Raw genomic sequence first — 16,489 nt, 5'->3', positions numbered from 1 at the left:
GGACCTTGCGTGCGCTGTAGGATTTTAATCCATGACGGCGTAGTGTGTTACTAATGATTTTCTTTGAGACTGTGGTCCCAGCTCTCTTCAGGTCATTGACCAGGTCCTGCCGTGTACTTCTGGGCTGATCCCTCACCTTCCTCATGATCATTGATGCCCCACGAGGTGAGATCTTGCTTTGAGCCCCAGACAGAGGGTGATTGACCGTCATCTTGAACTTCGCCTTCTCTTTGCCTTCTCACCAAGCTGCTTGCCTATTGTCCTGTAGCCCATCCCAGCCTTGTGCAGGTCTACAATTTTACCCCTGATGTCCTTAGACAGCTCTCTGGTCTTGGCCATTGTGGAGTCTGTTTGATTGAGTGTGTGGACAGGTGTCTTTTATACAGGTAACAAGTTCAAACATGTGCAGTTAATACAGGTAATGAGTGGAGAACAGGAGGGCTTCTTAAAGAATAACTAACAGGTCTGTGAGAGCCGGAATTCTTACTGGTTGTGATCAAATACTTATGTCATGCAATAAAATGCAATAAAATGCAAATTAATTACTTAAAAATCATACAATGTGATTTTCTGGATTTTTGTTTTAAATTCCGCCTATCACAGTTGAAGTGTACCTATGATAAAAATCACAGACCTCTACATGCTTTGTAAGTAGGAAAACCTGCAAAATCGGCAGTGTATCAAATACTTGTTCTCCCCACTGTAGGTCTGTAACAGTTTGGGTCTAGGGTGTCACCCCCTTTGAAGAGGGGGATGACCGCGGCAGCTTTCCAATCTTTAGGGATCTCGGACGAAACGAAAGAGAGGTTGAACAGGCTGGTAATAGGGGTTGCAACAATGGCGGCGGATAGTTTTAGAAAGAGACGGTCCAGATTGTCTAGTCCAGCTGATTTGTACGGGTCCAGGTTTTGCAGCTCTTTCAGAACATCTGTGATCTGGATTTGGGTGAAGGAGAAGTTGGGGAGGCTTGGGCGAGTAGCTGCGGGGGGGCGGAGCTGTTGGCTGATTTGTGTGAGATGGGGAGGGCATCTATCTTAGATTGTAGGACTGCTGGGGTGTTAAGCATATCCCAGTTTAGGTCACCTAACAGAACGAACTCTGAAGCTATATGGGGGGCGATCAATTCACAAATGCTGTTCAGGGCACAGCTGGAGGCTGTCTCCTTTGGCAGTTCTATCTATCTCGCCCGCTAGCACGCGGGCGACGCAGTGTTTAAAGTTAGTAGCCCAGGGCTAGTAGAAACGTCTGCCCCGACGTCCGACAGAGGCCGGTTGAAGGCACAGCGGATGGAGTATTCGTCGACAGACCAGTCGTGGTGGTGCGGCGGGGCGCCGTGTCGACAAATGATCCAAGCCAGATGGCGAAAGAGGTATTGTAGTTGTAGTAATTTAGTTTGCTAGCCGAGAGATGCGCCTGGCAAACGGCTAACTGGTGCTAGCTTCAGGGCAGGGGCGTTAGCCACTATAGCCACTCGGTAGCAGCGGTGATCCGGTGCCAAGGTACAGAGCTTACGGCAAGGATCCGGTGGAGTAGTGGGTTCTAGCTGCGTTTGGGTGGAGTCCGGGTGAACAACTGAGTAGACCGGGAGGTGGGCCTCAGGGAAAGCTTCGGTACTGGGTAACTCGGTGGGTGCTAGCTAGCTGTGAAGATCAGGAGTAATGGTCCAGGCATTACGGCAAGAATCCGGCTATGTCGTGGAGAGACAGTCCGATACTGGTAGGCTGGCGAGTATTATCCAGGCTGAAAAAAAAGGTCTGGTATCTGTATGTAGAAGGTAAAGGCCGCTAGCAGTGGCTAACAATGACTAAATATCTTGTAGCTAATTAGCTGGTTAGCTTCTGATGGCTAGGTGGTTCTCTAAAAATGTAAAATAACAGCGGTTCCGTATCTCATTGGGTGAGGCAGGTTACCTGAAGGTATAATTGAATTAAAATGGAAAAGAGATTGAAAATAAAATTGAAATACATACACAACAAAAGAATACAGAAGTACACGAGAGGACGAACAAAACACTTCTGCACTGCTACGCCATCTTGGTAACAAGTTAATATTATACCTCTATATAAGAAGGGGATAAAGTCTGACTCTGGGAATTATAGGCCTGTATCTATCCTCTGTGTATCATCAAAGATCCTGGAGAGAGTTGTACATGAGCAAAATGTATGAATATGTTAACAAACAGGGTGTAATGTATTATTTTCAGTCTGGTTTTAGAAAAACATACTCCAGTGATTCATGTCTACTTTACTTGACTGACTTCATCAGGAAAGAGTTTGAGGGAAATCTGTGTGGAATGATACTGCTTGATCTACAGAAGGCCTTAGATACAGTTAACCACTGTCCCCTAATCTCCAAACTGTAGGCACTGGTGTTAAGCAGTATCCCTCTAGGCTGGGTATCGTCCTATTCACCAGGAAGGGAGCAAGTAGTAGAGGTTAATGGTTCACTGTCTCAGGCAAAACTAATGAGTTGTGGCTTTCCACAGGGTAGTGTGCTTGGGCCTTTGCTGTTTTTATTGTATATTAATGACATGAAAGATGCTTGATCTTGCCATCTTTTCTTTATGCGGATGACTCTACACTTCTGCTGTCTCACAAAAGTAAAACTATGTTGCACAGAGCTTACTAACATTAGCAAATGGCTTGGAGATAATAAGCTATCTCTGCACTTAGGGAAAACTGAAGCAATTCGTTTTGGATACAGGCCTAAGTTCAGTAGTTCCTCTGAAATTAGTGTTAGGGGGCGATGTGCTGACTACTAAAACTTCTGTTAGCTACTTGGGATGTATCCTAGATGGAAGCTTGGGAGGTGTGAGCATGGCCAATAAAGTGCTAGGGAAGGTTAATGTTAAAGTTTTGGCTAGAAAGTCCAAGCTGCTTGATAAGGACTCCATGAGTGCTAGCTACTGCACTCATTCAATGCCATTTTGACTATGGTAGTACTTCCTGGTTTGGGGGCTTATCTAAACCTATGAAGGGGAAGCTCCAGATATTTTTATTTTACCTTTATTTAACTAGGCAAGTCAGTTAAGAACAAATTCATATTTTCAATGACGGCCCAGGAACAGTGGGTTTACTGCCTTGTTCAGGGGCAGAACGACAGAATTTTACATTGTCAGCTCAGGGATTCAATCTTGCAACCTTTCGGTTATAAGTCCAACGCTCTAACCACTAGGCTACCCGCCGCCCCAGAGAGGACATAGTTTTTATGGGCAGAGACAACTCATAGCCCAGAATAAGCAGATCAGGGATGTATTGAAGGAGAGATCACATACAGACATAGGCAGGAGCTGCTTTCAGGAACTAAACTGGCTGCCTGTTGAGGCTAGGGTGTCCTAGATTAGACTAGGTTTGGTTTACAAGAGTATTTATGGTCCTGCGCCCAGATATCTGATTACTTTTCTCGTGTTAGGTATGCACACAATCACAGCACCAGATCAGGTGTTGCTGATGTGTGCTTATACAGGTTCAGGAGTAATTTTGGGAAAGGTACTCTCTTGTATACTGGAGCCTCAGAATGGAATGAGTTGCTTCTGCTCATAAAAACAACTTCCTCTCTGGGCAGCTTTAAAAATAAAGTAAAAATGTGTTTGATGTCCTCTGTGCCCATATGAATAACCCCTATGATGTAACTGGAATGATGAGATAGATGATCTTCTTCTCTGTTTTTGTTTTATTATTTCACTGTGTTCGATCTTGTCTAGCCATCTTGTCTCAAGAGGACCACAATGGAAATAGGTCCCAGACTTCAGTGTTATGCCAATAACATGTATGTCAATCTCTCTTGGCTCTAAGTTCAGGAGAGCTTGACTGCATCACTACTGGTCTTTGTGCGAGGTGTTGAAGGTACCGAACCATCTGTTCAAGCAGTTGGCACACAGTTCGGACACTCATCGGTAGAACACAAGACATGCAATCAGCAGTCTCTTCATAGTCCCCAGCTCAGAACAGAGGCAGGGAAATGCACAGTATTAAATATAGCCATGACTACATGGAAATCTCAGCCACCCCAGGTAACACCCCAGGTAACACCCCAGGTAACACCCCAGGTAACACCCAGGTAACACCCCAGGTAACACCCCAGGTAACACCCAGGTAACACCCCAGGTAACATCCCAGGTAACACCCCAGGTAACACCCAGGTAACACCCCAGGTAACACCCAGGTAACACCCCAGGTAACACCCAGGTAACACCCAGGTAACACCCCAGGTAACACCCCAGGTAACACCCAGGTAACACCCCAGGTAACACCCCAGGTAACACCCCAGGTAACACCCAGGTAACACCCCAGGTAACACCCCAGGTAACACCCAGGTAACACCCCAGGTAACACCCCAGGTAACACCCAGGTAACACCCCAGGTAACACCCCAGGTAACACCCAGGTAACACCCCAGGTAACACCCCAGGTAACACCCAGGTAACACCCCAGGTAACACCCCAGGTAACACCCCAGGTAACACTCCAGGTAACTCAAGCTAGCAATAAAAACAGATAAAAAAACAGAGAACACCTTACGGCACAACGAGGACTGTGAAGAGACAGACATTTTGATACATTGTACTGTATTATGCATTTTAGTATATAGGAGGGTGACCTTGCACGAGCCTTGGCTAGTGTGACCCGGAACGGCTTATAGGGCAGGAGCCATCTACTGTTTCTGAAGCATGAGGCAGAGGCAGGATATTATGTAGTATTATATATCATTATGTGGTATTATGTTGTGTTATGTATATTATGTAGTGTTATGTATATTATATTAGGTATATTATGTTGTGTTATGTATATTATGTTGTGTTATGTATATTATATTAGGTATATTATGTTGTGTTATGTATTTTATGTAGTGTTATGTATATTATATTAGGTATATTATGTAGTGTTATGTATATTATATTAGGTATATTATGTTGTGTTATGTATATTATGTTGTGTTATGTATATTATATTAGGTATATTATGTTGTGTTATGTATTTTATGTAGTGTTATGTATATTATATTAGGTATATTATGTTGTGTTATGTATTTTATGTAGTGTTATGTATATTATATTAGGTATATTATGTTGGGTTATGTATTTTATGTAGTGTTATGTATATTATATTAGGTATATTATGTTGGGTTATGTATTTTATGTAGTGTTATGTATATTATATTAGGTATATTATGTTGTGTTATGTATTTTATGTAGTGTTATGTATATTATATTAGGTATATTATGTTGTGTTATGTATTTTATGTAGTGTTATGTATATTATATTAGGTATATTATGTCGTGTTATGTATTTTATGTAGTGTTATGTATATTATATTAGGTATATTATGTTGTGTTATGTATTTTATGTAGTGTTATGTATATTATATTAGGTATATTATGTTGTGTTATGTATTTTATGTAGTGTTATGTATATTATATTAGGTATTTTATGTAGTGTTATGTATATTATATTAGGTATTTTATGTAGTGTTATGTATATTATATTAGGTATATTATGTAGTGTTATGTATATTATATTAGGCATTTTATGTAGTGTTATGTATATTATATTAGGTATATTATGTAGTGTTATGTATATTATATTAGGTATTTTATGTAGTGTTATGTATATTATATTAGGTATATTATGTAGTGTTATGTATTTTATGTAGTGTTATGTATATTATATTAGGTATATTATGTAGTGTTATGTATATTATATTAGGTATATTATGTAGTGTTATGTATATTATATTAGGTATTTTATGTAGTGTTATGTATATTATATTAGGTATATTATGTAGTGTTATGTATATTATATTAGGTATATTATGAGTGTTATGTATATTATATTAGGTATATTATGTAGTGTTATGTATATTAATTAGGTATATTATGTAGTGTTATGTATATTATATTAGGTATATTATGTTGTGTTATGTATTTTATGTAGTGTTATGTATATTATATTAGGTATATTATGTAGTGTTATGTATATTATATTAGGTATATTATGTAGTGTTATGTATATTATATTAGGTATATTATGTTGTTGTTTAGTTTCCTGTTCACACCGGGAAGAAAATCCCAATAAAATACTACAATACATTCACTCAGTGTGGTTTCCTTTATCTTTGGATTACCCTTAAAATGTTCCCCTTCCTGTTCAATAACAACATCCCTTCAAAAAACCTTACTGACAGAACACCAGCTCCTCAAGTGTCGCTTGTTCATATAAATTGTGATCCAATTGAAAGGCGGAAGTGGCTTCTGTGGTGAGCCAAAGACGACAATTAGTGAGTAGTTGTTTGGGTTAGTGAGCCAAAGACGACAAAATTAGTGAGTAGTTGTTTGGGTTAGTGAGCCAAAGACGACAATTAGTGAGTAGTTGTTTGGGTTAGTGAGCCAAAGACGACAATTAGTGAGTAGTTGTTTGGGTTAGTGAGCCAAAGACGACAATTAGTGAGTAGTTGTTTGGGTTAGTGAGCCAAAGACGACAATTAGTGAGTAGTTGTTTGGGTTAGTGAGCCAAAGACGACAATTAGTGAGTAGTTGTTTGGGTTAGTGAGCCAAAGACGACAATTAGTGAGTAGTTGTTTGGGTTAGTGAGCCAAAGACCTTGACAATTAGTGAGTAGTTGTTTGGGTTAGTGAGCCAAAGACGACAATTAGTGAGTAGTTGTTTGGGTTAGTGAGCCAAAGACGACAATTAGTGAGTAGTTGTTTGGGTTAGTGAGCCAAAGACGACAATTAGTGAGTAGTTGTTTGGGTTAGTGAGCCAAAGACGACAATTAGTGAGTAGTTGTTTGGGTTAGTGAGCCAAAGACGACAATTAGTGAGTAGTTGTTTGGGTTAGTGAGCCAAAGACGACAATTAGTGAGTAGTTGTTTGGGTTAGTGAGCCAAAGACGACAATTAGTGAGTAGTTGTTTGGGTTAGTGAGCCAAAGACGACAATTAGTGAGTAGTTGTTTGGGTTAGTGAGCCAAAGAGAGAAGATGTCTGCAGTTCACATGCCAGTGCGCACACACACAAACACACACACACACACGGCCAGCTGATTCACTGGCTGCACACACAGCTGATCTAATTGGGGAGTTGTAAAGGAGGCTGCATCTCTAATTAGCTTGTGTCTGCCTCATTGCCCAGCTGCCTATACTGGGATTTCACACCATCGCACTGTCTTTATCTCTCTCTGTGCACCTGCTGCATCACACGCACGCACGCACGCACGCACGCACGCACGCACGCACGCACGCACGCACACACACACACACACACACACACACACACACACACACACACACACACACACACACACACACACACACACACACACACACACACACACACACACACACACACACACAGTACATAGCAGCACAGTAAACAACAAATTGGCTGAAGAGGGGCTAATCCTGTAAGGTCCTATGGTGATCTGATCACAGCCCGTAGCTACTTCATCACTGTCATCACCACATCCACAATGAAATTACACCCCACAACACAAGACTGCTGGACCAATGCTTAAAGAGCTTAACCCTCCACTTCCAGAGAGAGAGAGAGAGAGAGAGAGAGAGAGAGAGAGAGAGAGAGAGAGAGAGAGAGAGAAAGAAAGAAAGAAAGAACAACCACTTCCTGCATTGTTCACTGGCTAAACTGCCATAGCAGGATAAATAGTAGGTATAAACAAGGCCTACTGTCTCTCTCAACTGTCTGTCTGTGACATTGGTCTCTACTGTTCCAGACAGCCCTGTGTGTTACATTATGGGGAGGTCACACAGAAGGAATCCCCTGGCAGTCCCCACACCACTACACAGCCAGGCATAGGGGATGTTATTTCTAGTACAAGCTTTTAACTAGGAATAACAGTCATCTTCATAATATTCCTCAGTGTTCATATTTGAGCAAAAAACCCTAGATTTGCTTTCTGCTTGTTTCTGTCTGAAAATTCAATTTTATCTACAGATGTACGATCTTAATTTGATCCCCATGTTGCAGGATTTCCTGTGTATTTGAGGTTTAAAAAGGCTTCTGAAGTTTGTAATTTCCACTTTGAAATTTGACTTGATTCTTCCTAGAAAAAATATAACCCCCTACAAAAATGTCCATGAATTATAATCCATGTAATATTTCCACATTTCCTGTTGCTGCAGGATATTTATTTTGCTGCTGCCTCTGCCTCTCACTCTCTTTCAATTCAATTCAAGGAGCTTTATTGGCATGGGAAACATGTGTTAACATTGCCAAAGCAAGTGAGGTTCTTTCTCTCTCTCGCTCTCTCTCACCTACATTGCCTGTCCTATCATAGTCCTGTGGAACCACAGTATCTCTGGTGAGGGCAGCTGCTCCTGAATATTCATGAGCTATGAGACAGTTGCTTCCTTGTCGGGTTGCGATCCTAATCACCATTGAGATGCGTAGAATCATTATGTCCACCAATCACTATGCATCAAAATATGGTGAGGAACTGCTATTTGATAAATATGCAAGAAACAGTATGTTATGCATCTCTGTGGGCGGTCTTGGGTAGAATCTTGGTAGCATGTAGAGCCAAGACTAATTTCCAAAATTAACATAATTATAATGAAACTTGAGGTGATTCAATTTAATGTGGTAAATTAATTGAATTACTTCATAACACAAAGGTCAATTTAATATAGAAATAGTGCATTATTCGTGCACAAAGATAAACAAGCATTCTACAAGTCGAACTGCTAACTCTACTGTTACCAATCAATAGGACTTGACAGGGTAAGCTAGGTAACCTGGAGCATGTGAGAGATTTCCACTATATGAGCACTGAATCAAGTCTATAGGTCAGCCAATGAGTGGAAATGAGAAATCCATTGTTGCATCCCAATGGTCTTATCTGAGAGCATGTTTAATATCCTCTGCCATGGTTAATGGTTCCTATCATCATCATTAGGGGCCTTGATTACTATCTCCCTACTCAACTGGAGGAGTCATTTGCTTACTATGGAGTTGTGCATATAGTTTGAAGACATCTGGTATCAGATACTACTTCCTCTGGTCTGTTGACAGCCAAGATAAAGGGATTCACAGTACAAAAAGATATGTGTTCATTGACTGTGAAAGGTATCAAACATGAGCTCCGCATTGAAAAGGTCAGTCCCTGTATAGGAGAGCAGAGCAGAATAGAGTTTGGAAAGGCCATTGACTCCCAGTGAGTCTGGATAACAAACTAAAGCTGCTATAAAAATGGAACAGGGAACTCCTGCCTGAATTTAGACATTGTTATAGTAAATCCCTCTGCTCATAGAGAAACCTGCATGAGACTGGCAGGTACAGCCCCAGGACTGATGTTTCTGAGCCTGCATATGCAGAGGTTAATTTACAGACTATAAACTCACATTGAGTTTTTAGTTAGAGGACTTCCACTTTAAGAAGTAGTCTGTAAGCTCAAACTAAGTCCAGCCTCTTACCTCAAACTGCTTGACGATGTCATGGAAGGCAGGGTTGAGTTTACAGCTCTCTGCCAGTAGGGACATGCTGCTGGTACTCCCTGTATATAGGTCGATCTGGTACTTAGAGATGTAGGTAGCTCCACACAGCAAACTCCTCCTGACGAGACAGGATAACATCCACCACTTGCTGGCTCTCTTCCCTGGTGATGGGGAATAGAATCATGTTGAGGTTTGTATATAGCTCCACATTGATTGGTTGACAGTTAAGTTATTGAATAATAGTTTACATTTAAGTTATTGACTAATAGTTGATAGGCAAGTTATTGAATAACAGTTGACAGGTAAGTTATTGAATAACAGTTAACATGTAAGTTATTGAATACCAGTTGACAGGGAAATGGTTGAATTATGGTCAGAGAAACATGTCAATACCTCCTGAGCTACTGAATAGACACACATACACACTTACACTCATCATTTCCTGCTGCTTATCATTTCTCTGTTCCTTATTTTACTCTTATTATTGTCTATCCTGATGCCTAGTTACTTTACCCTGCCTTCATGCACATATCTACCTAAAATTCCTCGTATCTCTGTACATTGATCTGGTACTGTTACAACCTGTATATAGCTCCACATTGATCTGGTACTGTTACAACCTGTATATAGCTCCACATTGATCTGGTACTGGTACTCCTCCACATTGATCTGGTATAGCTCCACATTGATCTGGTACTGTTACAACCTGTATATAGCTCCACATCATTGATCTGGTACTGATCTGTACTCCAACCTGTATATAGCTCCTCATTGATCTGGTACTGGTACAACCTGTATATAGCTCCTCATTGATCTGGTACTGGCATTCCCTGTATATAGCTCCACATTGATCTGGTACTGGTACAACCTGTATATAGCTCCTCATTGATCTGGTACTGGTACAACCTGTATATAGCTCCACATTGATCTGGTACTGTTACAACCTGAATATAGCTCCTCATTGATCTGGTACTGGTACTCCCTGTATATAGCTTCACATTGATCTGGTACTGTTACAACCTGTATATAGCTCCACATTGATCTGGTACTGTTACAACCTGTATATAGCTCCACATTGATCTGGTACTGGTACTCCCTGTATATAGCTCCACATTGATCTGGTACTGTTACAACCTGTATATAGCTCCACATTGATCTGGTACTGGTACAACCTGTATATAGCTCCTCATTGATCTGGTACTGGTACAACCTGTATATAGCTCCTCATTGATCTGGTACTGGCATTCCCTGTATATAGCTCCACATTGATCTGGTACTGGTACAACCTGTATATAGCTCCTCATTGATCTGGTACTGGTACAACCCTGTATATAGCTCCACATTGATCTGGTACTGTTACAACCTGAATATAGCTCCTCATTGATCTGGTACTGGTACTCCCTGTATATAGCTTCACATTGATCTGGTACTGTTACAACCTGTATATAGCTCCACATTGATCTGGTACTGTTACAACCTGTATATAGCTCCACATTGATCTGGTACTGGTACTCCCTGTATATAGCTCCACATTGATCTGGTACTGTTACAACCTGTATATAGCTCCACATTGATCTGGTACTGGTACTCCCTGTATATAGCTCCTCATTGATCTGGTACTGGTACAACCTGTATATAGCTCCTCATTGATCTGGTACTGGCATTCCCTGTATATAGCTCCACATTGATCTGGTACTGGTACAACCTGTATATAGCTCCTCATTGATCTGGTACTGGTACAACCTGTATATAGCTCCACATTGATCTGGTACTGTTACAACCTGAATATAGCTCCTCATTGATCTGGTACTGGTACTCCCTGTATATAGCTTCACATTGATCTGGTACTGTTACAACCTGTATATAGCTCCTCATTGATCTGGTATTGTTACAACCTGTATATAGCTCCTCATTGATCTGGTACTGGTACTCCCTGTATATAGCTCCACATTGATCTGGTACTGTTACAACCTGTATATAGCTCCTCATTGATCTGGTATTGTTACAACCTGTATATAGCTCCGCATTGATCTGGTACTGTTACAACCTGTATATAGCTCCTCATTGATCTGGTATTGTTACAACCTGTATATAGCTCCACATTGATCTGGTACTGTTACAACCTGTATATAGCTCCTCATTGATCTGGTACTGTTACAACCTGTATATAGCTCCACATTGATCTGGTATTGTTACAACCTGTATATAGCTCCACATTGATCTGGTACTGTTACAACCTGTATATAGCTCCTCATTGATCTGGTACTGTTACAACCTGTATATAGCTCCGCATTGATCTGGTACTGTTACAACCTGTATATAGCTCCACATTGATCTGGTACTGTTACAACCTGTATATAGCTCCTCATTGATCTGGTACTGTTACAACCTGTATATAGCTCCACATTGATCTGGTACTGTTACAACCTGTATATAGCTCCTCATTGATCTGGTACTGTTACAACCTGTATATAGCTCCGCATTGATCTGGTACTGTTACAACCTGTATATAGCTCCACATTGATCTGGTACTGTTACAACCTGTATATAGCTCCTCATTGATCTGGTACTGTTACAACCTGTATATAGCTCCACATTGATCTGGTACTGTTACAACCTGTATATAGCTCCTCATTGATCTGGTATTGTTACAACCTGTATATAGCTCCACATTGATCTGGTATTGTTACAACCTGTATATAGCTCCTCATTGATCTGGTACTGGTACTCCCTGTATATAGCTCCTCATTGATCTGGTACTGTTACAACCTGTATATAGCTCCACATTGATCTGGTATTGTTACAACCTGTATATAGCTCCTCATTGATCTGGTACTGTTACAACCTGTATATAGCTCCTCATTGATCTGGTATTGTTACAACCTGTATATAGCTCCTCATTGATCTGGTACTGGTACTCCCTGTATATAGCTCCTCATTGATCTGGTACTGTTACAACCTGTATATAGCTCCACATTGATCTGGTATTGTTACAACCTGTATATAGCTCCTCATTGATCTGGTACTGTTACAACCTGTATATAGCTCCTCATTGATCTGGTACTGTTACAACCTGTATATAGCTCCTCATTGATCTGGTACTGGTACAACCTGTATATAGCTCCGCATTGATCTGGTACTGGTAAACAAAATCCCTGTATATAGCTCCACATTGATCTGGTACTGTTACAACCTGTATATTAGCTCCACGTTGATCTGGTACTGGTATAACCTGTATATAGCTCCACATTGATCTGGTACTGGTACTCCCTGTATATAGCTCCACATTGATCTGGTACTGTTAAAACCTGTATATAGCTCCACATTGATCTGGTACTGTTACAACCTGTATATAGCTCCTCATTGATCTGGTACTGGTACTCCTGTATATAGCTTCACATTGATCTGGTACTGTTACAACCTGTATATAGCTCCTCATTAAAGACATAAACATTGATCTGGTACTGTTACATTACCAAAATATCAGATCGATAAAGCTCCACGTTGATCTGGTACTGGTACAAAATATGTATATAGCTCCACATTGATCTGGTACTGTTACAACCTGTATATAGCTCCACATTGATCTGGTACTGGTACAACCTGTATATAGCTCCACATTGATCTGGTACTGGTACAACCTGTATATAGCTCCACATTGATATGGTACTGGTACAACCTGTATATAGCTCCACATTGATCTGGTACTGGTATTCCCTGTATATAGCTCCACATTGATCTGGTACTGTTACAACCTGTATATAGCTCCACATTGATCTGGTACTGGTATTCCCTGTATATAGCTCCACATGGATCTGGTACTGGTATTCCCTGTATATAGCTCCATTCTTGTGTATTTTATTACTCATGTCATAATTTTTATTTAACTGTGCGTAAGTGAGCATTTCACAGTAAAGTCTACACCCGTTATATTCGGCGCATGTGACAAACACAATTTGATTTGACAAACATACAGTATGGTAATATACTATTTACAATCATTCTACTTGATGTGCTTGAAATGCAAAACTCTGCAGGCTTTATTCTATGGAGTTTACAAGTCTGTGGGTATTTATCTATGAGTGCATATAGACTGTCATATACCCACTGTGTTTTATCTACTGTATGTCTCACCACTGTCTGATGCGTGCATCCAGCTCGATGAGGATGTTGCTGTGGAGTATGTAGACCTCAGGGAGAGACATGCCCAGTATCTCCCCTAGCCTCTGTTCCTCCACCACAGGTTCCCCATCCTCCCCCACCGCCTCCAACACTGCTGCCCTGAAGTCCTGCATGAGAGAGAAATATCAGGGAGAAAGGATAAAGGGAGAAGCAGAAGGGGGAGAATGAGGGGGAAACAAAATAAGGAGGGGGAGAGGTAGCGGGGTGATGGGTCAGATTCTCCTAGAGTTTAACATTCTTCCCGTCCCCACGTAATCCAGTATCAACTTAGTCTGTGTCCCTCTGTGATCTCTGCCTGTCCATATTCAGGCTACCACTCAGGAAAAGGTGTGTTGGACCTGAGTTAAAGACATACCATGGGTTTACATAATGACTTTGGTTGCTGATACATTGTTGACACAACCCTACCATTTATCAACATACTGACATTACTTATATGTTCATAACCATGGTAAGCCTTTAAAACGTGGTTGTGTCAGTGTGACCACAGAGGCTACAAAGGCCAGTGGAGTTATGGCACTAGGAGGGAATGCTCATGAGAAGGGTCATTTATCTACACCAACAATTGGGATCGAAAACATGAAAGCTCACTCATCGATTGTAGGTGTCAAAATGCTTAACCAATATCAATTCTCCCTCCTGGTATGGTTATCTGGTAGCAAACACGTATCTATAATATAAAGCCATAATGTGTCTACAAGGACAAAATATCGTCTGGACCTCATCAATTTCAGTTTTAGAACACTGCAGACATAAAACAAGTATGACACTTTACTTTAGCACCTCCCGTTCATCATCTACTATCGATCCCATCTGAGTTAGCATTCATCACTGCTGCTGTGAAGCAGACCTGCTACTTTATGTCCTGGCCGCCCAGCTCCCCAGGGACGGACACTGTTGTCCTGCACACAGCTCACTAAGTCCCTACACAGGTCAGCAGCTTTACCCTCTACTTCTCTAATCTCCTTTTCGGCCTCAGTGTATTGAATGAAGCCGTATATTCAGGTTAAATGACAGCGTTAGACAGTGGGTAAAACAGCCAGTCAAGCTAGGTCAAACCTGATAGACACATTTTATAAAGACATCAAAAGTCAGGTCTGAGTAACATACTGTATATTCAACCTGTCATTGGGAAAGCCCTGGAGAAGAACACTCAGAAGCAGATCTTCACTTTCCATTTGGGGACAGTGTCTGGAAATTCTTTGTATTTGTGTTATTCCTTATCAAACAATGGAACAATTGTTTGATACATCTTTTCAGATGTGTGTGTGTGTGGTTTGATGTCAAAATGCCTGATAGGTGGGTATGAGCAGTGCTGCCAAAATATAGATCGTTTTGGAGAGTAAAATAAAAATATCATGAGGCCCTAAGTGAGATTTAAAAAACAAAATATCAGGTAATATCCTGCAATTTTATATGTTTTGCCATGAGGTAGAGAGAAAAACATTGAAACATTTTAGAGCACATTTCCTGCAATTGACACATTTTGCCATGATTTATGCCATGCTCATATGATATCCAGACCAGGCACCAGGATAAAGTGACTAAAAGCTGGCAGTTGAAATTGGTGAGGGGGGTTTCTTGCATTGGAATTATATTGAATTCTGCTTATATCACGCTAAACATAAACATAAAGTTAAACGCTGAGACTCTAAGATCATAGAGTTATTTTGAAGTAACAGGTAGACTACAGATTTCACACCAATCTCCGATCGTGGTATCAGCTTAAATGGACATCGCCCTACACAGTAACGTATATTCAGGCCGTTTTCGGTAATGAATATAGGCTACAAGATAGATAGGGTAATTCACCTATTACAAACAGCCTATGTGAATACAGCTGTACAGACAGCTGTCTTACCAAAACAAAATAATGTAAACTAAATGCTAAACGTAGCAGCCTAGATATTCATACATACTGAATAGCAGTTCAGGCTAGTTACTTAGAATACGGACACAACTGTGAATGAGAATGAATGGAACAGAACAAAACAGCGGTACCAAGTAGTAAAGCCTGGTAAACAAAATATACATGACACCATGTATATTCAGGCTAGTTACATTAACAGTAAACAAAATATCAGATCGATAAAGACATGACACCACGTATATTCAGGCTAGTTACATTAACAGTAAACAAAATATCAGATCGATAAAGACATGACACCACGTATATTCAGGCTAGTTACATTAACAGTAAACAAAATATCAGATCGATAAAGACATGACACCACGTATATTCAGGCTAGTTACATTAACAGTAAACAAAATATCAGATCGATAAAGACATGACACCACGTATATTCAGGCTAGTTACATTAACAGTAAACAAAATATCAGATCGATAAAGACATGACACCACGTATATTCAGGCTAGTTACATTAACAGTAAACAAAATATCAGATCGATAAAGACATGACACCACGTATATTCAGGCTAGTTACATTAACAGTAAACAAAATATCAGATCGATAAAGACATGACACCACGTATATTCAGGCTAGTTACATTAACAGTAAACAAAATATCAGATCGATAAAGACATGACACCACGTATATTCAGGCTAGTTACATTAACAGTAAACAAAATATCAGATCGATAAAGACATGACACCACGTATATTCAGGCTAGTTACATTAACAGTAAACAAAATATCAGATCGATAAAGACATGACACCACGTATATTCAGGCTAGTTACATTAACAGTAAACAAAAGGCGAATGGAGATCCAGATAACCCAAACAGTCTACAGTGATGTAGAGTCACGCTCAGGTGTCTTGACAAATCAATAGGCCTATAGCGCCGCTTCAGACATGAAAAATCATGCTGCTCATGAGTTCAGCAACACGTTGTGATGCACAA

At 40.4% G+C, this 16,489-nt stretch overlaps 1 protein-coding gene across 1 annotated transcript in view; it reads right to left on the bottom strand.

The window, feature by feature from the left end:
* LOC124004018 (FYVE, RhoGEF and PH domain-containing protein 5-like) overlaps nucleotides 1-16,489 on the bottom strand; it is a 66,602-nt gene that overhangs the window by 26,446 nt on the left and 23,667 nt on the right. Inside the window, 3 exon segments of the mRNA XM_046312749.1 lie at nucleotides 9,422-9,538; nucleotides 9,540-9,603; nucleotides 13,577-13,731. Of these exon segments, the coding sequence (XP_046168705.1) occupies nucleotides 9,422-9,538; nucleotides 9,540-9,603; nucleotides 13,577-13,731 (336 nt within the window).

Source organism: Oncorhynchus gorbuscha, linkage group LG18 (genome assembly GCF_021184085.1).
Source record: "Oncorhynchus gorbuscha isolate QuinsamMale2020 ecotype Even-year linkage group LG18, OgorEven_v1.0, whole genome shotgun sequence".
NCBI classification, from domain to species: Eukaryota; Metazoa; Chordata; class Actinopteri; order Salmoniformes; family Salmonidae; genus Oncorhynchus; species Oncorhynchus gorbuscha.
The sequence above is the reverse complement of the archived record's forward strand: the minus strand, read 5'-3'. Positions and strand labels throughout refer to the sequence as shown.